Source organism: Pleurodeles waltl, chromosome 7, assembly GCF_031143425.1.
Source record: "Pleurodeles waltl isolate 20211129_DDA chromosome 7, aPleWal1.hap1.20221129, whole genome shotgun sequence".
Taxonomy (NCBI): Eukaryota; Metazoa; Chordata; class Amphibia; order Caudata; family Salamandridae; genus Pleurodeles; species Pleurodeles waltl.
The window spans coordinates 69779708-69806942 of record NC_090446.1 but is presented as its reverse complement, the minus strand read 5'-3'; the positions used below and the strand labels follow the sequence as shown (position 1 = coordinate 69806942).

Here is a 27235-nt window from a genome sequence, read left to right as displayed (position 1 = left end):
ATGCATGTCTGATTCCCCCTCTAAGTCAATGTTCAAAAACTTTATGAATTGTACCCCAACCCTCTTGATCCATGGTATGTATGAAATCGACACGTTTAGGCTTGATCTGTCTTGAAGCTGAATAGCTTCTCATATGTTGACTTTTGTTCAGCTTGAAAGGACTGGATGCTTCTCCAACAAAGTGGAGCTGGACTTCTTCAATATGACGGCACAGTCCTATATGATGACCTTCGATGTAAGCGGCTCAGTGACTGAAGACGACACTGGTAGGTTGCAGTCTGACAAAGGAACCTGCTCCTGAAGCCCAGGTGAAGAACATTGCATCTGTAGACCAAGGTTGTGAGACAGGTTTTAGTATTGAGCTAGGCACCTTCAGTATGATGGTAGATATGTTTGCTAGGGTGTCTAGGCAGGAATTTATTACTTTGGCTGTGATAAAAGTAGCTTCTTCAGTTTATGGGCAGACTCATTGGCTACAGGTTTGGGGTTAATGCCATGTTAGATTTAATAAACACCCCTGGGATATAGGATTAATCTGAGTGTCTTTTTGAGAGGTTTTTTAGGTGATTCCACTTGACTAACTTGATATCCTCTACAGATGTGACTCTCTCTGGATCCAAGTCATGCCAAATATCTTCTGATATTGCAACTGTGATGTTTGAGGAGACAGATGAGTACTACAAGAAAGGCATACCCTACACTGGCTGGGTATGTAGGACAATGACTGGAGGAATGGGACGAAGCAGTCTTTGTGACGGAGCGGTCAAACCTGTTTCATTCTTTCCTGCACTGTCTTCCTTCTTCCTCAGACATCTCTCTTTCTTCTATCTTATTTCAGATCTGTCCGTTCTTCCACTCTAACACTTCTTTTCATCTCTTCTACATTTAAAGTATTTTCCTCCCCTTTTACCTTACCTGTTGCCTTTCTATCGGATCACTGATCTCTCCATATATCTTCTTTCTCCACCTTTGTCTTATCATACACCTTATTCACAGTGCTTCTCGCTTTTCATTGTCCACATATATAGCTCTATATACCTCCTCATTAACTTCCCTCACATGTCTATGCTCTTTCCTGCCTCTCACATATCTCTCTTACCTCTTTTTTCACATCCTTGACTTACTTCTCATCTCACTTCCACATGCTCTCACTTATCCTTATCCATTTCTCTCTCCTATGTATCTCTTTACCCCATCACACCGATCCGCTTGCACACTGTAGCCACTAATCTCCCATCCTTGTCTTCTCTCACCTATCCCTGTTCATTCTAATGTCAAATATGTCTTTATCTCTGTTTCTTTCTTACATCTGCATCCCACCTTCTTCTCTCTCAAATTCATCTTAAGTAGTACATTTGTTCTTACAAACAAGGTTTATAAAAATGTATAAACTATAAAAGGCCTATTGGAAAGCAAACAATATATTTTTCTACGTGTTTAAAAGTCTTTTTTAGAATCAGTAATAGCAACATTAATAAATGAAATAATTAAAACATAATATGGCGAGTACTTTCTGGTTTGAGGCATGTCATCTTCTAACCCTCCTGTCATGAGATGAGACCTATTTTCGATGAGCCATGAATTGGTGCTGCTGTTCTTAATTCTAACATTGAGCATCCTTCCCATCACTAATTGAACGTACTAGTTTATTGTACAGAACAGTCATGTGCTACAATGGCATCTTATGGGAGGACACTTCATACAGTCATAATCAACACTGTGTATACTACAACCTTTACTGCTGAAGGGCCTTTGCAGGAATGGAAGTCAGGTGCATATGGGATTTATAAAAGAATGATTATCAAGTGCAAGGTCCTGATTGTGACACCTTTAATAGATTTTTTTCCGTTGCCCACGTCTGTTCACATCTTTGCCTTACCTGACTCCTTTCCCTCTTCCTCACTCATCTAATAGCTTCTCTCCTCCTCTTCCAAACTTTCCATGGGTCCTCTCCAAAACCTTTTTCTTTGTCTCCCATGTCTCTTGTCTCATCTCTTGCTCTTCTGTTCTCTTCATATGTGCTGTCCTTTATTTAATCTCCCTCCTTTCTTTATCCTCTCTAACACGGTACAATCCCTTCTGTTATCCTCTAACCTGTGTTTTAATCCTGTCACACACTTTCACACTTTCTTAAGCTCCTCACCTATATTGTATTTCCTTCTCTGACACTGCCTTTCCTCCTCTCTTGGACCCCAAACATTTCTTTTTTTCTTGTCTGACAGTTCTATAACTCTCAGTCCTACCTTTCTCACTTCGACCCTTCTCTTCAAGCTACTTTTCATTTTTTAATCTCCCTCTCTTGTTACAGATGAAGCTTGCCAGTGCTGATGGCACACCGATAAAAGATCAGACTGTCTACCTATTTACTGAGTGGGGTTCGCAGCGACTGAACCAATCATATGAGACTGATGATTCCGGAAGGGCTTTCTTTTCCCTGGATACCTCTGATTGGTCCTACTCAGTCAACCTAAGGGTAAGTTCTTTTCCATGATTACCTCAAACAGGGAGTGAAGTATTTCCCTGAATACCTCCAATTGGTCCTTCTCAGTCAACCTTAGGGTGAGTTATTTTCTCTGAATACCGCCGATTGGTCCTCCCCAGTCACCCTAGGATGAGTTCCCAGAACTCGAGGTATTCAGAACCCCAACAAGCTTGTTAATTTGAGATAACTGCAGAAGAGCCCATATGTTAGGAGGTAGTGAACTGGAGTCTTTGGCAAGTTTAAAAAAAAAGTTTCAGTCCTCCTAAAAGTCGTGAAAAGAACTTCATGATGTTAGTAAAATTATGTCCCTTACATTTTGTAGGCACATATTTAGACAAACGAGAGTCTATGGTATTTCTTTCAAAGTGAACATTTATATTTTTTGAAATAACAATTCCAACTTTTAAACTTTTTTCTTTAATCTCTTACAGGGCTTTTAGAATTTAAAAAATATGGATATATTTGATAACTTATTTGAGAGTTAGAAAAAGTGCATCTTTTCTTAATTTTTTTGTTGCCTCTAAACAGCTTCCTTTCTCCACCGTGACAGGGGGTATACATTTTGAAAGCCCAATTGAGAAAATCAAAGCCTTTTCAATTTTTCCAGCGAGAAATGCTTATACACACAATTACTCGAAACGTGGCGCTACTCAAAAGCAAGGGCCAGGGACAGCCCATTGTTGTTCATGCTTTTTTGTCTCCAAAAAGCTACTTATTTTTTGGAGCACACTTGTCCCACCATACCTTCTTTTCCTTTCAGCATTAGAGGTCACTGTGTTGATTTTCTCTGCATATGACCAAGTTGAAGTGCTATCAATGAGAAAATGTGTGTGGGAGACATTCTGATCATTTGTTTGTAGTCTCTGTACAAATAAAAGTTAGCTATATATAATTAACTTTCATACATTTGCAGAAATGTTCTTGGAATTCCACACAACATATAATTTTGTCATTGATGCTTTTAAGTCTCATTAAATGCCTGTAAGTGCCAGTGATACATTCATAATTTAGAAAAGTGAAGAGTGGTGCCCTGAATGTTACTGCACACTGTTTTGGTGTGATTCACCTAATGAGCAAACAAAAAGCTGCAGAAATGTAGGCCTGCTTTCTACATTTGGCAGCAGGTGCCTAACTTCTATTGACATTTGATTTAAACTTTGTGTGGCATTGCCTTCCAAAATTGTAGATTTGCTTTTGTACAGTAAACAGTTAAAATGCCCTTAATGCACAGTTTTCTCCCCCTTATAACACTGTAATTGATGATGGCTTATTTTCAATATTCTGAGCATCCCATATGTGACTCCAAAATCTCAAATTAATTCCTCCTTTTCAGTTTAAGTACAGGCAATAGGGTATCGGAGGTAATTTGGACCAATAGAGAGCAGTGTCCATCTACGGCTGATTTGATTAGCCGTGTTGAGCAAGTTATACTAATGTTATGCCATGATATTTAGCATGTGTATGGCATGCAACACATGTTTGGCATCATTGTGCTCAAATTATGTAGTGTGATTGCACCTGGACCTGTATTATTCAGTGCATGAAGAGTTGATTGTGATGCCTTTGTTCCTGATACATAGCCTTGTCGTGTCTTGCAGTCACTCTTGTTATGAACATAGTTTTTATTTTTTACAATTTGTAGTAATTTATTTCAACAGTAACACAAATCTGCAGTCTGAGTTCAGTCTTTGTCTCTGACATTATGGGCCTCATTACAAACCTGGCAGTCACAAGATTGCTAGGTTTGTGGGTGGTGGTAGTACCAGCGCCAATGCATCTTTCCCAGCACCATTTTTCAACCCTGGCGGTTGGGCCACCAGGGGACCACCAGCTCCGCCAGGATCAAAGATACCAGAGGTCTGGAGGTGGTGGTGGTCCTAATCCGCCAGGGAAGCGCTGCAAGCAGTGCTGCCCTGGGGATTATGACCTGTTTCTCCGCCAGCGATTGAAAATGTTGGCAGAGAACAGGTGCTGGGGGCCCCCTGGCCAGCACGATCGCAATGTTCACTCTCTGCTTTGCAGAGGGTGAACACTGCAACGGTTCTGGTGCACCCTGCGCTCTACAGCATTGCCGTCTGGCTCAATTACGAGCTGGAGACAATGCTGAAGGCTGTTTCCTGCTAGGCCAGTGGGTGGAAACACAGGTTTCTGCCCGCTGACCTAGCGGGAAACTTTTAATGGGTCCAGCAGGGAGGTAGCCAGTGTGGCGGCAACCTCCCCATCGGAAGTTCAGCGGACGGTGAAAACTGTCCACCGAACTCCTAATCAGGCCTTATATGTTTAAGGTTTTCTCCCACAATATGTTGAACGCTATTTCTTTCTCAAACAATACAACATTTAAACCTTGTATATTTAACCCACATATTTAGTCTACTAGTTCTGGTGATTTCTTACAGGAAATTTTCTTCTGATCTTTAAGCCCTAAGAGTCCATATTACTTCATGAGTTTATCAAGCCATTAAGTGCAAAAGATGCAGGATTACTCTTGAAAAATCCATTTCTGACACAAATTGGGGATGTTGCAGATCTGACCATGCAGGGGAGACTGTCTATTCTTTATGGATGTAGGGAACCCCATCTTCCTGTTGCATGGCATTGTAAGTCCGAGCACTGCAGAAGATTGTGCCGCCCACTGAATTGCATCTACTGTAGTTCCAACAATTTCAAAGTGGAAAGATGTTAAGTATCTAAATATTTCTATACTTCTGTTCTATGTAGGGAAGTTTCAAGCTGGAGCAGCAGCACTGGGATTATGGAAAAGTAGTGCCTCGCTATCAGGATGCCTACTTGTGGTTGAAACCCTTCTACTCTAAGAGTAAGAGCTTCCTGAAGATACACTCTGTGCGAGAAGAGCTGCCCTGTGGTCACACACAGGATGTGCAAGTGGACTACATCATCCAGCGAAATGAGCTACATGAAGATGCAGAACATTTGGACCTGCACTACGTGGTAATGTCCTGGAAAATATATTTGAGGAATTGAGGTTGAGTAGGGGTATGAGACTGACATGGGGAGATTGAGGTTTCATAAAGGAATTGGGTCCACAAAGCTGACGATATAAGATGTAGCACTCGTATCCCACATAATTCCCTGTCTTTCTATGAGGTGTAGGAGCTAAAGTCTGTTCCACCTCTAGTAACAGAGCCACTCACACACAGATCGCTAGGTCTCACTGTTGCATCAGTGCTTGTCTTTTCCCAAAGGTCCTTAATCAATGTCATACCCTGACTAGCAACTGGGTGACACGGCGATCTCGAAGGCTATGTGGTTGCTTCAAGATCTCAGCTAACAGCACAGACTGATCACTAGGCATCATTGCTGCTTCACTGTCTCCTCCCTCCAGCCTATTCTACACTCCTTATATCCACTAGATGTCACAGCGGCACATGAATGCAAGGTGCACTGTCAGAGTGCATGCAGAGTAGGAGTGTCTGATAATGTTGAAGGTCTGGTAAGGATCACCTGTTTATCCTTTAAACCTCACACATGACAGCTTGAGTAGTCAAAGCTATGTGTTCTTTTTGGAGGCTCGAGACCTTGTGAGGGTTATTTAATGGACATGAGTCTGTGTGTGTATGATCATTGGGTGATAATAGGTCACCTCAGTCAAGTGTCAACGGGGTTCATCTGGCCTTAGAAGCATTGACCTGACTAATAGGTAACCTGTATTACGGCCCTTGATAGTAGGACACTGACTGGTTCAATCTCTCCCCCAGGTTTCATCTAGAGCAGGAATCATTCACGAAGGAACTAAGAAGATAGCAGTTGACAAAGAGCAAGGTAGGTGTTGTGGACTTTTACTCTGTTTCTTTACTGTAGCAAGTTTTAAACGGCTTCCTTCCTGCTCTGACCACATTGCTGCCTGACTCAAGAGCAATCGAAAATTCGTAATTGAACAGATCTGTGCACCACTCCCCTCTATACTTTGTGCATAGCTTATTGTCTCTCATTTTTATCTCTTGACTGAAGCTGTACCGTTGCATCACCACCTTCTATTTTCTGTTCGCACCCTTCATCTCAGTTCTGAAAGGCACCTACTCCATTGAACTTCCTGTAAGCACAGATTGGGCACCATCGACCAAGGTGTTCGTCTACATCATCTTTGAGGACGGCGAGGTTGCTGCTGCCACAACTAATCTCAACGTAGTGAAGTGCTTCAAGAACGAGGTGAGCACTCAGTGCCTTTTCTACACAAGACAATACATATTACTCATCTTTAGAATGCTGCTAACTCAGTACATATGTTACCAACACTTTACAAAACTTGGCAAAAAATGTTCTCATCAAAACTGAACTTTATAAAAAATGGAGATGGTGACTGATGAGAGGAGGTGACCAAAACAGTTGGGATGAGCCTTCATCCCCTCCTGAGTGGGAGGTTTGTGTGGTCAAAGCACTTCTAGATGCCAGTCTCACACGAGGTCTGTTATTCTTAACTCTATCCTCACTCACATCAGTGTCTGGGACAATTGAGGTCTGTCTTTTACAGCACAACTCTCAAAGAGACTTAGGCCTTCATCACAACCTTGGCGGTCTTACCTCAAGACCGCGAGGCTGCAGGCGCCAGAATAACGCCACTACTGGTGGTATGTCTGGATCCCTATTAAGACTTTTCCGCTGGGCCAGCGGACGGTAACAGTGTTACCGGCCGCTGGCCCAGCGGAAAAGTTACATCAACATTGCTGCCGGCTCGAAATAGAGCCAGCAGAAATGCCGATGTGCATCGGATGCAGTACCACCCGTTACTCATTTCGGGCAGTGAAATGCGCGATGGGGCTATCCCGGGGGTGGCCCCTGCACTGCCCATGCCAAGTGCATGGACAGTACAGGGGGGCAATCCGAGTCCCCTTACCGCCAGCCTTTCATGGCGGTGTCTACCGCCATGGACATGCTGGAGGTAAGGGGAGTCGAAATCCCCAGGGCAGCGTTGCTTGCAGCGCTGCCCTGGCGGATTATGACCGCCAGGCCCGCTATGGCGGTATACCGCCGGTCCCGGAGGTTTTACCGCCGCGGTCAAAATAAGGTGAATAGTACCTCCAGCCTGTTGGCGGTACTATCGCCACTACCGCCAGGGTTAAAATGAGGGCCTTATTGTTTTTTAATACGGATGCTGTGGGCTGTAGGGTACATCCCTTTCAACCAATCGTTTCTTCGACAAACCTCTTTTAGCCATGATTGCCAAAATTTGTCTTGGCTCGGCCAATTGGATTATTTCTTTCTCAATAATGATTTGCTCACTTGAATGAATCCTTCCGCTTCTGATAGAATGCTTGCATTACAAAGCATTAGGGACTACTTTAACCACAGGTGATGATAAAGTAGTAGTAATATAGTTAGGTTTAGTTATGATGCTCCTGACCTAACAGGTATAATTATTTCCCAATGTATGTATACTCAGTGAATCCACATGGAGAAGTATGATGCTCGGAGACGGTCCTTCCACTAATTAAACATGTGACCTTCTGATCTGGCATACATGACCTCCACAAGCAATTAATGCAATTAAGGGCTCTCTCTGTTGCCTTAATAAAATAATCTGCTGCTATTATCTCTGTAACTGCTAGTGCAAGTTCTGTTAGAGTCACCATTTTTGGGGCAATGCTGACGGACCACTGGGATAGCTATTTTCTGCACATGAATAGCATAGCCATTTGTGCCTAGTGGACCGAGGAAGTAATCCAGGCTGCAGCGCAGTTCTACGAATGGTCACCTAGTTTTTGGGCATCTTTTTAATTCTTCATCATTTATGTGAATTGGATGTTGGTGTTATTTATTAATAAAATGGTGTATCAAAATAAAAACAAATGGGAGCAAAAAAGGTTTGTGTCCATCAGGGTCAGCATTTGGCTTCACAGCTTAGAGGTGGTACTAAAAGTGGTGCACTCTGAGCTGGACCACATCCCTTCCCAAGACGTCCACTCCCAAACACCTTCTTTTGTTTGGCAAATAGCCAAATAGAACAATCACTTGGGGTTTGATTTAGACTTTGGTGGATATCCCTTACATCCTATTTCAAGTACATTCGGATGTAATGCCCTTGTAATGAAGCAGACATGATAGCAATTGTGTTTATGATGGAGTCCTGTCCACCAAACAGTAAATTAGATCCTTAGTTCCTCTTCCATTTCAGAAAGGCAAACCCCCACCCACAACACAAGTAAAACCAGCGCTACAACAACCTGAATCAACTGGTTGACAGCACAGTCATCCCCCCTTTAATTCCTACTTAAAGATGCCACTAAACAAAGAAGTCTCTGAAGATGCCTGACCAGGATGTACCCCTGTCAAATAGCAAGCTATTCCAGTAGACCCCTTCCTTTGCCTCGCATTCCATGCAGTTGGCACAGGGGTGGAGTTTGGGTGTCGTGGAGGAATCTGTTCATGTGTGAATCACCCTGGTGAGATCAGAAGATCCCATGCCCCCACTTAGGGTCCCCTGTTCATGACTATGTCAGAGGAAAGATATTTGCGTCTTCTCTTGCAGTGTGGTCAGAAAGAAATTTCCGTTTTATAGGCAAACTAGATACAAGTTCGGACAATTCAAGGTGATGCTTTGCATATTCTCTTGAAATGGTTCCACATGCATGAGAAGATATATTCTGATCAACTAACAAATCCCTTTGCACAGAGGACAGAGGGGAGGTGGTGATACGGAGGTGGGGGGTGGGTAACTATCAATGGTGCACAAGGTGCAGTGGCCAATGGACTCAGATGCCTGAGTAGCCCACTTTATTGTAATTGTTGTATTTTACTGCCCATACAACAGTGATCGGATGCACCTATTTGCTTGAAATAGGGCCTGTGCTACACCACTGGAGGGAACGCAACATTAGTCAAATCATTAAGGGGTTTAGAGTAGAGAGCCTACATTATTCTAGTAAAAGTATTTTAAATAACATTCCTAGTGAACAAGTCTCAATTAACAATTTCCACATGTTCAGTGTTAGATATTTGCATGCCTCATGTGCCTAGACTCAATTGCGGGAAGGTCAGTGTGCCCAGTATTGCAATTTTGCACTTACCACAGGCCCAGTCCTCTGGATGATCAGATTTAAAAAGCCTTGTGATAGCTATTTATAACTTCTCTAGTAACAGTTATGGTCAATACCAGGACTCCCATTAACAAGAATGTCCATTTCCATGTCCCTTCTAACAAGTATTACCAGTTTCTGCATGCACCAAAAAGAAGGTTGCCAGTTTCACATGGTCAGTGAGAGATATTGCCAGTTTCCACAGTACCAGGGACCCATATATTGCTACTTGAGAATCCTAGTATAAGACATTGGCAGCTTCCAAAGGTATCACAAGCTCCCATGTCTATGAATATGCTCTAGTGCACTCTAAGACCAGCACCATCATTTCTTTCCTGACACTTCCAGTGATGCAGAGAAGGTTCATTCCCTGTCTCATTTTGAGAAGATATTAATGCAACAGTAGTTATCCTGGCTCCATGTTTTCGTGGAGCAGCTCAGACTGATGCAAGCAAATGGAAGGCAGCTCCTTGCCACCAGAGGGGCTTGTAACTATTCACAAACTCAGATAGTGTTCATGACAATAAGGGGCTAGGGGATCCTGCCAATAAAGGCAGAGCACCGGACCTTCCAGGCAGCTGTTCAAATCCTCGCAGGCACTCAGTTGAAAGACTGGCTCAGATCAAACATCTGCATAGGTATGGGCAGGTTTATTTAGGTGAAGTGTTTTGAAACCCTTTCCTTTTTGCAGTTTTGATAAATTGCGCAAGGCAAAAGGTTATTCGATGACTCTGTTAAAGGACACTTCTCTTACAGATGCCTGAGATATGGGAGCTTGATCTGCTGCCTGTCTGGCAGACTAGTGAACATCTGCCTTTTTGTGAGTCCTGGTAAACATTCCAGTGCTTTCCAATAGAAATTGGTCAATCTTAAAAAAAAACAAAAGTGTTTTCAGGGTAACTTGTTGACTAGACTTTAAACAACAATGAATAATGCGGAAAGCTGATGTTGGCATATTGTTGCTAAAGGTTCACCCTCAGTTCAGGCAGCCATTGGCTCAGCTGTGAGACTGATTAGCTTTTCCTTAATTGTTGGGCAGTAGGTGTGGCCAAGTCTAACAGCACATATTTTTTGGATGTGTTGGGCTGGGAAATGCATAACGGGGTTTTGGGCTGGTGGGCTGGTGCTGGAGAGGCCCACAGGCTTTCCCTGGCCAACAAGATCATATATGGTCAACCAGGCAGTCAACCTTATTTTATTTTGCTTGGACACTTGCGTAAAGACATCCTTAGAGGTACCAAGGAAAAGGTCTTGCTGGGAGCACAGGACCATTTTCAGGCCAATCAGTGGCATTTAGAAGCCCCAAAGGACAGCTGAGACCAGCTTAGAAAGAGTGGGAGTCAGAGGAAAGGGAAATGTGCTCTAATGGTAGAGGTCAAGGAAGAAACAGTAGGATAGAAGTGAGTCCTGATGGTCAATAAAAAGAATGCCTTCACATGAGCCCCCACCTATCAACCCCAGTGAACGATCAAGGTATCTCAGCAGTACTATGAATCTGGTTGATAGCACTGCCCCTTTCATTATTTTAGGAAGCCCTAAACAGCAGCACTGGGGCACACATATTTAAATAGTTATTATAATTATTGTGGATAAATAACAGTTTAAAAATACACAGGTTGCCTGTCCATGCACCAGGGTATTTGGAATCTAATTTGTCATGTTTCAATTTTATGCAGAGGCAAAGAGACGCCTCTTGACTCCTGTTTTGGGTTTTTGCAGGTGACCTTGGGATTTTCTCAAGAAGAGGCATTACCTGGGGCTGATATCTCCCTTCACCTACACTCGGCTGCCGGCTCTCTATGCGCTGTTCGTGCTGTGGATAAGAGCACAGTACTAATGAAACCCGAGGAGGAGCTCACTAGGGACAAGGTGAGTAATGCTGCTGCTCCAGCCAAACCTGTGGGCACTGTTGCCAGAAGATACTGAAAACAGAAAAGAGGCCATGTGGAGAATATAGACATATGATTGAGGTCAGCAACAAACACTGTCCAATTCCATTCTTCTCATCTCATCAGCAGTTCTCTGGGAGTCCTCAATGCAGGAAGCTGTTAATTGGTTAGCTTGTGGCTCTTAAACCAATCTGCAATCAACAGTCTCAACCTTTCTACCTATCTCTGCAGCTGGCAGGGGAAACCTTTTTATAGGATTCCACCAATGGTTTTACTCCTCACTATTAGAACCCGTGCATTGTACCATAACTCATTCTCACTCATTCATTTGGCTATGTCAATTAGAGAACACTGAAAGCTCTCCTGAAGTGTTTCAACAGTGATCCTGCCCTAGGTTCGAAAGATCAATCTGAAACCGTCTGCCTATTGATAAAACTCAAACGAATCAATTTTCACGGATGAAGGTCCAACATTACTGCTCATCAGCAGGGGGGCTGATTGAAGGAACTTGTGCTTGTCTTGTCTCTTTTGAGTGGGATCTGTGGTTCTCCAACATGACAGCTTGAGTCCTATCTTGCAAAATATGAATGGAGCTAGTGGGGGAGATGGTATGTAATTTCAGAAAATATGGCACTATATGCAAAGCTGGCCTACGGGTGTTTAAGCTAAATGAAGAAAATCAAAGCTGTAAATTTGTGTTTTAGTCAAAATCCAGCCTACACCTGGTCAAGTAAATTATTGTTTACCAAACAGCCTGACAACAGAAAACACTATATTTAAATGGAGAAATAAACTGACAAAAATGTGTAGTGATTGACTTCAATATAAAACAGTGTTGGACTTTTGGCCATACGCATGGTCATCCCTAGTCTTTTTGCCTCCTTCCTCCTGGTTTTTCTGACCTCTCGCTGTTGGCTCTAGGACTCTGAGCACTTTATCACTGCTGACCAGTGCTAAAGTGCAGGTGCTCTCCCATCTAAAGTTGGTATGATTGGCTTATACCTAATTGGCATATTTAATTTACCTATAAGTCCCTTGTACAGTGGTATCTCTATACCCAGGGCCTGTAAATTAAATACTACTAGTGGGCCTGCAGCGCTGCTTGCGCCACCCACTGAAGTAGACTTTCAGACCTGTCTCAGGCCTGCTAGCGCAGGGCCTGTGTGCGCAGTTTTCTGCCACAGGGACCTGGCATCTAAATTTACTTGCCAGGCCCAGAACTCCCCTTTTACTACATGTAAGTCACCCCTAAAGTACGCCCTGTGGGCAGGGTGCCATGTATGTAGAAAGGCAGGACATGTGCCATATTGCATGGCCTGTCCTGGTAGTGACAAACAGCCTAACTTGGTGTCTCACTGCTGTGAGTGCTGCCTTCTCATAGGATTGCATTAGAAATGCCCTGCCTTATGTGTAAGGGGTATTGTCTGATTTATGAGGGGTAGCGTAGGCGTGTTTGGTATGGTTGTGATGGTGATAATAAATACTGCTTACTGGTGTGTGTGTATTTTTTATTACTATCACAGAAATGCCACTTCTAGAAAGTGCGCATTTATCTGTGCTTATGATTCTGGTGTTTTGCAGCTTGACTCCAATCCACGTCTGGGCAGAGTGACAGTTGGGGCTTTGTGCATACTTTTCAGACAGCCTGTACACAGGGAGGGTGGAGGTGTCACTGAGGTGCATCTACATACTGAATAGTCTTCCTGGGCTGAGAGAAGGGAGAGGCGGGGCACACCTACATTTGTAAAGGCTGTGCCCTGGCCTCACACAATAGGGTCGTTAACCCCCCACTGATGTTTGGAGCCTGTGCTGAAAGGAGAGAGGGGGCACTCCCAGAACCAGTTGTAACTGGCTGGAACCTCCTCTCCCTACCACTGTAAAACACTGTATGAACTGACTATAAGTACAGGGGAATTTTCCCCACAATTTGAACACTCTTGGAACTTGAAACTGGACACAGAACGCTGATGAATGGACTCACCAGGAAACCGCCATGGACTGCTGCTGCTGTGCTGACCTGTGACCTGCCTGGTCACTAGGAGGAACTGCCACCATCTGCACCCCTTGTGCTGGCCTGTAGCTGGGCCCACCAGCCCTGTGCTCCTTCTTGTTTAATTGTTCCCAGGGGCAGGGTGCTGTGGCCCCTGACCCCTGCTACGATCCTGCTTTTATGAGGAATGAGGCATTCTTTTGATGACTGAGGCTGCTGAGGGACCATTGCGCTTTGAAGGCGCTTTTCTTTTGCTAACAGAGAAATCACCGCCGCAGCCCGAGCTTGTGGATGTGCTCTAGCGCTTTGAAGGCGCTTTTCTTTCGTGCAGGGAAATCACCGCCGCAGCCCGGGATTTAAAATGTGTGCTAGCGCTCTGAAAAGCGCTCTCCTGCTGTTTGGGATCACCGCCGCAGCCGGGTTTTCAAGTTATTGCCGAGCGCGAGGATCGCGCTCAGCTCAGTGCCCCCGGGGCACAAGAAACCCCTTTTCAAAGTAACGAGGAGCAAGCCTGCTCCTAGCGGTGCCCCCGGGGTAGGGATCGCTCCAAGGAGCGCCCCCGGGGCACCGGCCGGCCCGACCTGGTGCCGGTGTTGCCATCGGAGCAGGAGGGAGAGGAGGACACCTCTCCCTCCCCTGCTCCAGCCCCGGAGGGCTCGCTTTGCAGTGCGCGGCCGGGGAGACAGCCTCATCGGAGGCTCGCCCCCGCCGCCAACTCTCTTGTGGGCCCCCTCGTGGGCCCGAGGCCATCACAAAGGGGTCTCCCCTGCTGCAAGGGCCAGCGGAGGCCCCGGGAGACCCCAGGAGTTTGCGGGCCCCCAGAGGGGCCCGTTCGCAGAGTGGAGGGGGTGCGTGGCGCCCCCCTCCAGATCCTCAGGATTTCCCTGACCTTGGCCCCCACAGGAGGGCCGGTGGAGGCCCGGGGGGCCCCCAGTGATTACGGGTCCCAGGAGGGGCCCGTCAGGAACGCTGAGAGGGTGCGTGCCGCCCCTCTTTGGCCCAAATATGCACAGGAGGCCCCCGTTTTGCGCAGAGGAGCGCTGGGGGCCCCATTGGTTGTTTAGGCACTGGAAGTGCCGCCCCATTATTCGTTTTAGGCACTGGAGGTGCCTTTTCATCATTTTTCAGGTACTTTAAAACGGACTAATGTAACGTTGATTTAAAGTTCTTTTTACAGACTTTGTAATTATGTTATATTGCCTGCCTGTCCTATGATGTGTTTACATATGTGTGCACATGTTCCTTTTATGGGCATGACTTGCTAATATGTTTGCTTAACTTGCCATAGGTTTTCTAATGTTCCTACTATGGGCGTTTTATGATATTCTTATGACAAGTGTGCTAATGTGATAACGTGTTTCCTGACTACTGCTTATGTTGCAGAATACTGAGTAACCTGTGTGTTATGTGTGACTACTGCTAGTTTGCAGAGTAACTAATGTGTAACGTTCTGACAACTGCTAAGGTAGCAGGATAGTACTGTTATGTGATGTTGGTCTAATAATTACGTTGTGTACAATACAGTGTATTTTTATATAATCTGGTGTTGTGTTTCCTTTGTGGTGGGGATATTGCGTCACATGTATGTGTGTGTTGTGCAAACGCTTTACGCATTGCCTCCGGGTTAAGCCTGACTGCTCGTGCCAAGCTACCAAGGGGGTGAGCAGGGGTTATCTTGGACGTGTAACTCCCTTGCCCTGACTAGAGTGGGTAAGTTCTGCCTGGCTGAGGTGCATACCCTAGCCAACCAGAAACCCCATTTCTAACATTGGAAGTCAGCGGTGAGGATAGGACTTGCGCTTGCACAATACCATTGTGACTCATTATTTCACTACAAGGATTGCGTTTAGACCATCACATGTTTGGCTTCTCTTAACTTTCTCTCTTTGGTCATTTTTCCTGTTTTCAGTTCTCACGCTTGGGTATTGTGGTTGTCACAGTTGAGTTATTTGTACCTTTTCAAGATGGGGCTTACCTTTGATTTAGAGGACCTGCCGTTTTATACGCAGGGGGAATTAGAGGGGTTCTGTAGAGAGAGAGGGCTGCCTGTAGAAGGGGACCTCAGGAGATCTCTGAATTTCTTTGAAAGGTTTGTGACATTTACCCAGGGAGGGAGTGTGCGTAGGGGGTACCCAGAGGATCCTGAGTGTAGCGAGGGTTCCCAATGGGAGGGCTCCCAGACCTCATCCCTAGAGAGTGGTAGAGAGACTGATCAGGAGGGTGAGAATGACCGGTTGGGGACGCCAGTTGACAGGGAAGGCCCCAGTGATAGGGAGTCCCTTGCTGGGTCCAGTGTAAGAAGCAGGGCTACCTCTCATTCCTTGACGCCTGATGAGCTAAGAGATAGGCGGGAAGAGAGGGACCTGAAGTTGCAGTTAGCGCGCCTAGCTGTTGAGGAGAGAAGGGCTGAGGTAGAGAAGGCCTTAGTACAGGAGAGAATGGCAGAGGCAGAGAGGGCCTTTGCCAGAGAAAGACTCGCTCTAGAGCGCAGTCTGAAGGTTCTGGACTCACCAGCGCTGCAGGTGGAGTCCAGTGGTGGCAGCAATGTACAGTGCTGTAGCAAAGATGTTCCTCACATACCCATAGATCTGGTACCTAGGTTCCAAGAGGGGGGTGACATACGTCAGTGGTTAAAGGAATATGAGAGGGCTCTGGTAGAGCGCAGGATCCCTGAGAAGGATTGGGGAACTGGCCTAGGGAGTTTTATTCCTGAGGAGGGAAGGGATGCCCTACTGACTCTAGAAGAGAGTGACAGGGAGGGGTACTCCGCTGTGAAGAACGCACTGATTGTGAAGTATGGTTTTTCCCCTGAGGAATACAGAAAAAGGTTTAGGGGTGGTAAGAAACTGTCCCACCAGTCTTGGGAGGAGTTTGTGGAGGATTGCTGCATTGCACTAGATGGATGGGTGAAGGGTAGCACAGTAAACAATTTTGAAGGGCTGTTTAATCTGATTCTCAGAGAGCACCTGTTTCGTTGTTGTTTTTCAGAGTTACGCCAACACTTGTCAGTGTGTGAGCTCTCTGACTCCAGGGAGCTTGCAAAGGAGGCAGACTTCTGGTTGCGTACCAGAGGGTCTGGTGTGACATTAGGGGGTGTTCCTAATGAGAGTGGTCTAGGTGTTTCCCAACAAGGTGTGGTGGGAAAGGAATGGAGTGTCCCAGGTAGGTCCCAGTGGACTGGGATGGGTGAGGGACCCCATGTCCCGTCTCTGAGGAGAGGGAATGGGGCTGGGCTGAGGCCCAAGGTGCCCAAGATACCGTCCCAGGCCCCTGAAGGTTCCATGAGTGAACGCCAGGAGGTGAGCCTAACCTGTGCCGTAGGGCCAGCTGTTCAGAAGGATCCCATTTTGTCATTAGGATTTAGGCGGGTGGCTGGTGATAGCGTTCCGCCGATCCTGGTGTCTGGTAGTCTCGCTCTACAGCGGAGGAGGCGGAAATCCAGACATAGGGTTGAGAGGGGGCTGCGGGCCCCAGTGGAGAACCTGGAGGGTCAGGGGTCAGCTCTGAGTGCAGAGCCCCCCAGGAATGACCTTGGTGAGACCATTTCTGGGCTGGGAGGAATCCAGACTCTGTCCGATGGGCAGAGGTCAGGAGACCTGCGCCAGCCAGACTCTTGTGTGGCCCTTGGGGAAAGTGTTTCCCTGATGGGGGGTAGGTGTGCCCCCCAGGAAGTCCTGGTGCGCCAGGCAATGATTCAACCGCAGGGTGGTGACTCTGGGTTGGATGATCAGGTTCAGGGGGTAAACTCTGACCTGATGGGGAGTACGTGTGCTCCCAAGGAAGTCCTGGTGCGCCAGGCAGTGGTTCAACCGCAGGGTAGTGACTCTGGGTTGGATTGCCAGATTCAGGGGGTAAGCTCTGATCTGGTAGGGGGTAGGTGTGCTCCCAAGGAAGTCCTGGTTCGCTGGGCAATGGTCCAGTCTAAGGGTGTCGTCCCTGGACTAGATAGACAGGTTCAAGGGGTAAACTCTGATCTGGTTGGGGGGGCGGTTAGTGTGCTCACCCCCCCGTGTGAAACTTCTGGTGGCTTCTCCCGAGGTGGGGAGACGCAGGACTCTGGAAGTGGGGTTCAGGGAGGGGGAAGCCCGTCCCGGACCCCGGTGCAACCCAAGGGTGTCGTCCCTAGGTTGGGTGGTCAGTCGCCAGGTAGTGATCCTGGGCTGGCGAGAAAGTTGTGCAGGGCTGCTGTACCCAGCACCCTGGCAAGTGTGGATTCTGGTGATACCCCTCCTAGGAGAGGAGGGCGGAATCCTAGAAGGAGGGGTAGAGGGAGGAGAGCCTCGCCTCTAGCCCCTGTAGAACCTATGGGTGCGGACCCTAGGTTGGTGGATCAGTGGCAGGGTAGAGCCCCTGAACTGATCAGAAATGGAGTGGAGACAGGTTGCTTTGCACCTGGGGCTACCGCCCCCCACTCATTATGGTTTCAGAGACCAGAGGCTCCTAGATGGCCTGGGGCCTGGTTCTGGCCATTGGCAGCTAGAGAATCCCCGTGGGTTGGTCTAGGCTGCCTGGGACGCATTGACAGAGAGATCCCAGTGGAGTCAGGAAGGCGTAGAACTGGAACATGCCCCTGCTGTTGTGGGCCTGGGTCCTTGTTCTATCGCCCCAATCAGGAAAGTACATCAAGGTATTGATTGTTCTCCCCTGGATTTTGGCTGGTAGGGGGTTGTGTTGGACTTTTGGCCATACGCATGGTCATCCCTAGTCTTTTTGCCTCCTTCCTCCTGGTTTTTCTGACCTCTCGCTGTTGGCTCTAGGACTCTGAGCACTTTATCACTGCTGACCAGTGCTAAAGTGCAGGTGCTCTCCCATCTAAAGTTGGTATGATTGGCTTATACCTAATTGGCATATTTAATTTACCTATAAGTCCCTTGTACAGTGGTATCTCTATACCCAGGGCCTGTAAATTAAATACTACTAGTGGGCCTGCAGCGCTGCTTGCGCCACCCACTGAAGTAGACTTTCAGACCTGTCTCAGGCCTGCTAGCGCAGGGCCTGTGTGCGCAGTTTTCTGCCACAGGGACCTGGCATCTAAATTTACTTGCCAGGCCCAGAACTCCCCTTTTACTACATGTAAGTCACCCCTAAAGTACGCCCTGTGGGCAGGGTGCCATGTATGTAGAAAGGCAGGACATGTGCCATATTGCATGGCCTGTCCTGTAGTGACAAACAGCCTAACTTGGTGTCTCACTGCTGTGAGTGCTGCCTTCTCATAGGATTGCATTAGAAATGCCCTGCCTTATGTGTAAGGGGTATTGTCTGATTTATGAGGGGTAGCGTAGGCGTGTTTGGTATGGTTGTGATGGTGATAATAAATACTGCTTACTGGTGTGTGTGTATTTTTTATTACTATCACAGAAATGCCACTTCTAGAAAGTGCGCATTTATCTGTGCTTATGATTCTGGTGTTTTGCAGCTTGACTCCAATCCACGTCTGGGCAGAGTGACAGTTGGGGCTTTGTGCATACTTTTCAGACAGCCTGTACACAGGGAGGGTGGAGGTGTCACTGAGGTGCATCTACATACTGAATAGTCTTCCTGGGCTGAGAGAAGGGAGAGGCGGGGCACACCTACATTTGTAAAGGCTGTGCCCTGGCCTAACACAATAGGGTCGTTAACCCCCCACTGATGTTTGGAGCCTGTGCTGAAAGGAGAGAGGGGGCACTCCCAGAACCAGTTGTAACTGGCTGGAACCTCCTCTCCCTACCACTGTAAAACACTGTATGAACTGACTATAAGTACAGGGGAATTTTCCCCACAATTTGAACACTCTTGGAACTTGAAACTGGACACAGAACGCTGATGAATGGACTCACCAGGAAACCGCCATGGACTGCTGCTGCTGTGCTGACCTGTGACCTGCCTGGTCACTAGGAGGAACTGCCACCATCTGCACCCCTTGTGCTGGCCTGTAGCTGGGCCCACCAGCCCTGTGCTCCTTCTTGTTTAATTGTTCCCAGGGGCAGGGTGCTGTGGCCCCTGACCCCTGCTACGATCCTGCTTTTATGAGGAATGAGGCATTCTTTTGATGACTGAGGCTGCTGAGGGACCATTGAGCTTTGAAGGCGCTTTTCTTTTGCTAACAGAGAAATCACCGCCGCAGCCCGAGCTTGTGGATGTGCTCTAGCGCTTTGAAGGCGCTTTTCTTTCGTGCAGGGAAATCACCGCCGCAGCCCGGGATTTAAAATGTGTGCTAGCGCTCTGAAAAGCGCTCTCCTGCTGTTTGGGATCACCGCCGCAGCCGGGTTTTCAAGTTATTGCCGAGCGCGAGGATCGCGCTCAGCTCAGTGCCCCCGGGGCACAAGAAACCCCTTTTCAAAGTAACGAGGAGCAAGCCTGCTCCTAGCGGTGCCCCCGGGGTAGGGATCGCTCCAAGGAGCGCCCCCGGGGCACCGGCCGGCCCGACCTGGTGCCGGTGTTGCCATCGGAGCAGGAGGGAGAGGAGGACACCTCTCCCTCCCCTGCTCCAGCCCCGGAGGGCTCGCTTTGCAGTGCGCGGCCGGGGAGACAGCCTCATCGGAGGCTCGCCCCCGCCGCCAACTCTCTTGTGGGCCCCCTCGTGGGCCCGAGGCCATCACAAAGGGGTCTCCCCTGCTGCAAGGGCCAGCGGAGGCCCCGGGAGACCCCAGGAGTTTGCGGGCCCCCAGAGGGGCCCGTTCGCAGAGTGGAGGGGGTGCGTGGCGCCCCCCTCCAGATCCTCAGGATTTCCCTGACCTTGGCCCCCACAGGAGGGCCGGTGGAGGCCCGGGGGGCCCCCAGTGATTACGGGTCCCAGGAGGGGCCCGTCAGGAACGCTGAGAGGGTGCGTGCCGCCCCTCTTTGGCCCAAATATGCACAGGAGGCCCCCGTTTTGCGCAGAGGAGCGCCGGGGGCCCCATTGGTTGTTTAGGCACTGGAAGTGCCGCCCCATTATTCGTTTTAGGCACTGGAGGTGCCTTTTCATCATTTTTCAGGTACTTTAAAACGGACTAATGTAACGTTGATTTAAAGTTCTTTTTACAGACTTTGTAATTATGTTATATTGCCTGCCTGTCCTATGATGTGTTTACATATGTGTGCACATGTTCCTTTTATGGGCATGACTTGCTAATATGTTTGCTTAACTTGCCATAGGTTTTCTAATGTTCCTACTATGGGCGTTTTATGATATTCTTATGACAAGTGTGCTAATGTGATAACGTGTTTCCTGACTACTGCTTATGTTGCAGAATACTGAGTAACCTGTGTGTTATGCGTGACTACTGCTAGTTTGCAGAGTAACTAATGTGTAACGTTCTGACAACTGCTAAGGTAGCAGGATAGTACTGTTATGTGATGTTGGTCTAATAATTACGTTGTGTACAATACAGTGTATTTTTATATAATCTGGTGTTGTGTTTCCTTTGTGGTGGGGATATTGCGTCACATGTATGTGTGTGTTGTGCAAACGCTTTACGCATTGCCTCCGGGTTAAGCCTGACTGCTCGTGCCAAGCTACCAAGGGGGTGAGCAGGGGTTATCTTGGACGTGTAACTCCCTTGCCCTGACTAGAGTGGGTAAGTTCTGCCTGGCTGAGGTGCATACCCTAGCCAACCAGAAACCCCATTTCTAACAAACAGCAATAGTTTTCTCTTCTTTGAAGTAGACACTAATGTTGACCAGACAATATATACTGCAGTATTCTCAGCTTTTAATAATAATTTGGCAGCCTGTAAATTAAACACATCTTTTAAGACGTGTTGCTAGCAGTCTAGGAAATTACAAGCCTGTGATAAAATGTGCCTGCACTTGGGACCTCAGTAAACCATTCATCTTTCTATCATGCTGTTTATAATGTCACTCTAAGTGCTTTACTGACTCATAGCCTTGTAATTCACTGCCACTAACCTTTCACTGTCCATATCTTCATCCCAGAAAAACGTCTGTTTTATTTTTGTCACAGCGAGTTCAATTATCTCTCCTCCTTTAGGTGTTCAACATGATCCGACCTGGTTATTTTGGGGGCTACCCTTACCAAACGGAAGACCAGGTGGAAATGCACTGCCCAGGCCTCCCTTTCTTCCCTGGAATAATGCCCCGTCCATTTGATTTTGTTCGCCCATCGTTATCCCGGAGACGCCGATCCATCATGCCATGGAGGCCTCAGAGAGACCCGGACGTGTATAGCTTGGTGCAGGTAGGCCGAGTGTAGATGGAGACTTGGAGTCCTCATTGACCCCTGGGAGCAGTCTATACAAATCACCCGGGGTGAGTCTTAGAGCCCCCACTGAGTGGCGAAAGCAGCCTGTGCATCGAATCACAATCTTATCTAAAGAGAGAGAGTTAGAGCCCCACTGAGTGCAGAGAGCAGCCTGTGCATCAAATCACACTCTTATCTAAAGAGAGAGTTAGAGCCCCACTGAGTGCAGAGAGCAGCCTGTGCATCAAATCACAATCTTATCTAAAGAGACACCCCACTGAGTGCAGAGAGCAGCCTGTGAATCAAATCACAACCTTATATAAAGAGAGTTGGAGCCCCACTGAGTGCAGAGAGCAGCCTGTGCATCGAACCACAATGTTATCTAAAGAGAGCGAGTTAGAGCCCCACTGAGTGCAGAGAGCAGCCTGTGCAACAAATCACAATCTTATCTAAAGAGATTGAGTTGGAGTCCCGCTGAGTGCAGAGAGCAGCCTGTGCATCAAATCACAATCTTATCTAAAGAGAGCGAGTTAGAGCCCTCACTGAGTGTTGAGACTAGTTGGTGCTTCACCTCACATTCACATCCACAGTTAGTGTGTTGTGGTGCTCACAGAATGAAAGGAACAGACCAGTGCTTAATTTGCAACTAAATAAGTGGCAGGGTCCCAGGCATTGCTGTCCCCCTTGCCACATGCCACTATAAAGCTCCCTACTAAACCTCACACTCCTATATATGTGACAATTTGGACACTTCCAGGCCACCAGAAGTAGTAAGAATGGCCTAGATGCTCTAGAATTATTTTAAAATATGTATTTATTTGTTAAACGGATGTAATGCATACAAAAAAAGATAGACTGTCATAAGTAATCAAACACCCGCACAAATTAATCACTGGAGTGGACTGTGCACTTCCTCACACTGCTACCCAAGGAGGAGTCTACAATGAGTGCAGGGAGCAGTCTGTACCTCACATCTCATTTTGATCTACAGAAGGAGTACTATAGACCTCAGTAGTGTTATCGCCCTCATAGAGTGCAGGAAGTAGTCTGTATATCACCTCACATCCTTACCAACATAGGGCCTGTTAGAGCCCTCAACTAGTTCAGGTAGCAGTCTGTACGTTCCATCTTCTTGTCCTCTACAGAGGGAGTGTTTGAGCCCTCAGTGAGTTCAGGGAATAGATTGTGCTTCGCCTCACATTCTTATCCATATAACAAGAATAAAAGTCCTCACTGAATGCAGGGAGCAGTCTGTACATTCCCTCACGCAGTTAACTTCTGAAAGAATGTTGGAGCCCTCATTGTGTTCAGAGAGCAGTCTGTACTTCTTATTGTGGTGTCACCTCAGAGAGAATTTTTAGGGCCCTTATTGAGCGCTGGGGGCAGTCTCTACATCACTGATCTCTAGAATGACTTCTAGAGCACTCGCTTATGGACAGATATACGGAGCATTTTTCCCGGCCGTTTGTGACTGGAATAATGCTTTTTTTCTATGCACTAAAACAAAATGCGACTCTGTAACTTGTTTATCAAATCACATTTTGCTTTTGCGATTCGGTACGAGGAAGGAGCGTGTTCAGGGCATCCCTTCCTAATACCGAATCTGACTGGCATGTGAGAATGTTTTGGGACTGTGAATGCGAACGCAAAACATTCGCAGTTACCACCAACTTTAAGTGGTATCTATTCGTAAACAGGGAAGAGGTTCTCAACGGACCCCTTTCCCTTTGTGAAAGGGGCGCAAACATTTTTTCAGAGCAGGCAATGCTCCCATGGACCGCTGCCTACTCTGAAAAAATGAAATGAAAACTTCTCATATTTTTTTGTAATGCATCCCATTTTCCTTTGAGGAAAATGGTCTGTTTTAAAAAAAAGACCCTGCTTTATTTAAAAAGCAGTCACAGACATGGTGGTCCGCTGTCCCCAGCAGGCCTCCATCCCTGTGAGTGCGGCCATTACCAATGGGGTCACGAATTGCGACCTACCTCATGAATATTGATGAGGTAGGTCATTTGCGACCCCATTGGGAATCACAAACAGTGTGCTTTACACTGTTGTACATTTTGTTTTGCGACTCGCAATTTGCAATTCCCAAACGGATTGCAAATTATGAGTCTGAGAACAAAATGTCATACATCTGGCCCTTAATTCAGTGTGTGAAGTGTACATTACCAAACTCTGCCACCCACAGGAGTGTTAGAGCCCTCACTGAGTTCAGGATGAAGTGTATGAGTCGCTCACAGTGTGACCTCCAGTTGATTTCGGAGCTCTCAGTGAGTATGGGGAGCAATCTATACATCACCTCGCACCCAGTAACGAGTGTAAGCTATCTCAGACTTTCACCACCTCATGTAGTAAAACAAGTGTTCTCAGCATCACCTCACGCTCATTCTCAGAGTAAGTGTTTGAGGCTCAACTGAATCAATTAAGTATTGAGCACATCTCATCACACTGTTACCCCAGAGAAAGTGTTAAAACAGTCACTGAGTTCAAGGGGTAGTCTGAACAACTCCTCACACTGTCACCTCTAGCGGGAGTGTTAAATGCCTTTAGTGAGTACACGTGAAGATCTGCACATTCTCTCACACTTTCAACTCCAGAGGGAGGTTTAGACCACTCATGAGTTCATGAAGCAGCCTGCACATCTCCGCACACTGTCAACTCTAACTAAATGCAGGGAGCAATCTGTACATCTTCTCACTTAGTCAACACTCATTAAAAGCAGGGCTCAATCTCTGTAACTCCTCGCCTAGTCATCTCTCATTAAATGCAGGCAACAGTCTGTGCATCTGCTTGTCCAATCAATACACATTGAATACGGGGAGATGTGTGTGCATCTCCTCGCACAGTCAACTCTCACTGAATGAAGGGTCTGTAAACTCCTTGCTGAATCACCTCTCTTTGAATGCAGGGAGAAGTCTGCGTCTTCTCGCACAGTCAACTTTCATTGAATGCAGGAAGCTGTTGAATTTCCTTGCACAGTATACGATGATTGAATGCAGAAAGCAATCTCTTCATCTCCTCGCATATCCACCTCTAATTTAATGCATGAAACAGTCAGCACATCTCTTCATTCTCTCAGTGTGAGCTTTAGTGCTCACACATTCATTAACAGATATAGAGCTGTCACTACGTTTCGTTGCTGCCTATGTGCCACCTTGCACTGACACCCCCTCAGTGAGTGCTGGTTGCACTATGTGCATCGCTTCACAGGCACTCGGTGAGTGTCAGAGTTCTCACTCTGACACACTGTAAGTAAATGTGTGAAGTGATGTACAAAGGTCCTCCTGCACTTTATGAAGGCTCTAAAAGTGCACTTACTTTTAGAGAGGGCTGTAGCAGTGTGTCAGAGTCCTCATCCAGTGTAAGGAGCCATATATCCATCACTTCACACACACTAACTCTGTTCTCACACTGAGTGAGAACTTGGCTTCATTTAATGTAGGAACAGTGTAGATCACATCACTCTGTCACTGACAGAGCTTCGTGCAGAGTCAGTCATTAAGTTCAGTACTGACCCATGCCCAATTAAAAGGTTTCTTGCAAGAGACTATATCTCAGTCTGACCAAGAACAAAGGGATGATACAGTCCAAGGAATAACATGTTTGTTTCATGCTTTGCTGTAAGTAAACATGCTCTGTATACTCCTGCCGTGTAGTGCTGGGCTCAGAGTTTTTTTTTTAAGAAGAACAATTCTGAGGTTTAGCGACTCCTCCTTTTGTTTCCAATGAACATATTTATTCAATTCCTATTCGATTGTTTTTTCCACCACTAGGTTCGGATGTGTACTGGCTGATCAAAGTGTTCCATGACTTGCAGCACCTTCCTTTGGCCAAAATGGTTGTTCTAGTACTGAGTGTTAAAACTTGGCTCAGTTGTTGATGTTCGGCTCTGCTTGGCTTTCAATACATTGTTTAACTACCGGCCTCCCAAGGATGCCTCACCGGCAAGACCTCAGGCTCATCCCGGGGCTCCGCACCGCTCACCAGGTAGACTTTGTCTTAAAAAATGCATGCACAGTAATGGAAAGGACCCTCTTCCAGTACTGTCTCCAGTGCCACTCAAAATTCCTCTGGACGGCCAGGAACTGTGTAATCTCTGACATTTCCCTTCCCACAATGACACCATGTGTGATACCTGCCTACCTCCTAGTCAAAGAAGACTCTACAATAACGACGCAAGCGTAGGTGGGCGCACAAAGAGGCTCAGAGACAGGTTTCAGATGACACGCCCAGTGCTTTGGGGGACAGAGTGTTGAGGCACTAGAAGCTGACCTTTCAGAGGCACAGGCCCTCCAGTCATCACTCAGTGCAGAGATGGTCTTCTCCTCTGGCGCCTCAAAGCCACAGACGTGAACATGCACCACAAGTATGGTCCTCACCAATATATAAATCAGTCCAGGGCATTGGTCCCTGAGCTGAGGCACAGCACTGCTCCCAAGTGTGTCAGGTGTTGAGGTTCTTCCCTGAAAAAAGCCAGCAGACCACCACCAAACTTATTGGCCAAGTTTGTCACTGACCAAGGTCTTTGGAGCTGACTGTGCCCCCTCCTCCGGGGATCAAGCCAGCTTCCTGTCGAGCCCAAAGATACTTCACAAGTCCAGGGATCTTTGACACCAAAAGGCCTCTCTGCCCAAATAGAGACCCACTGTGGTGCCAAATTCTAAAGTCAAAATTCCTTTGGGCCCGAAAACACACTTGGTGCTAAAAACACCTTTGACTAATGGCTCTGAAGCATCATAACAACCTACCTTCAGCGGCTGCAGAAGGAGCTAAATGCATGGCAAAAGTGTATGTTCATTTATTAGCATACCAGCAAAATCTCCACTAAGCTTCATAAAAAAGCCAACAGGGGCTTTGCCACTAAAGAGGAGGCTAACCTTTGAGAGGGAAATTGCTGTGGAGCCTCCTCCATCTCCCAAGCACAAACGATGCAGAGACAGGGCCTTTATCTTTATCCATATTACACCTCATCCTCCACATCCTCTTTTTCTACTGCTCTTCTTCTACCGCCTCTTCCTCCACACCTCCACCACCAACACATATGTCCCCTTGATAATACTCACTGAGGAATCACCCCACTCCTCTTACACGGAGATAATTTGACACCTACAGTGCACTTTATGACCTGATGCCTACTGATGACCCATGGGCTGGATGACTATAATTTCAATACATGAGGGGGCAATACAAATTTCAGTCTGTTCCCAGATAGGCCTCCCCCCTCCTTCACAGATGGTACCAAAGAGTATCATGAAGAGATATAGAGGGTGGATACATATCACAAGATGGATGATGACCTCCTGGTGGAGATGCTGACTAAGACCTGGTGCACAGTACAGTTCCTGCTTATGCTCCAAACCATCACAGACATCTTCAAAAAGCTGTGAAAGTGAGGATACTAGCACCCTGGGTGGACAAAAACAAAAGCCCTCTCCCAGCAACCCACCTTATATACATGGTCAAGTACCCCCTGATTCCCCTTGTGGTCCACACCATACGTAAGCACAAAAATGCCCAGGCCACAGGAGATGCTCCTCTTCCTCTACCCACTAGACAAAGAAAGCAAGAAAATAAGTGCATCAGGGAAGTGGGTAGCATTTCAGACAGCCCTACACTGGAGAATCACCAACTCCATTTGCTTGTTCTCCCCATACAACAGGGCACATTTTGATGACATTCAGG

At 46.9% G+C, this 27235-nt stretch overlaps 1 protein-coding gene across 1 annotated transcript in view; it reads left to right on the top strand.

Moving 5' to 3' along the window:
- LOC138246809 (alpha-2-macroglobulin-like protein 1) overlaps positions 1-27235 on the top strand; it is a 201113-nt gene that overhangs the window by 57400 nt on the left and 116478 nt on the right. Inside the window, exons 9-16 of the mRNA XM_069201571.1 lie at positions 152-266; positions 599-708; positions 2309-2473; positions 5201-5431; positions 6199-6262; positions 6504-6649; positions 11233-11382; positions 21341-21547. Of these exons, the coding sequence (XP_069057672.1) occupies positions 152-266; positions 599-708; positions 2309-2473; positions 5201-5431; positions 6199-6262; positions 6504-6649; positions 11233-11382; positions 21341-21547 (1188 nt within the window). The remainder of the gene's footprint in view (positions 1-151; positions 267-598; positions 709-2308; positions 2474-5200; positions 5432-6198; positions 6263-6503; positions 6650-11232; positions 11383-21340; positions 21548-27235) is intronic.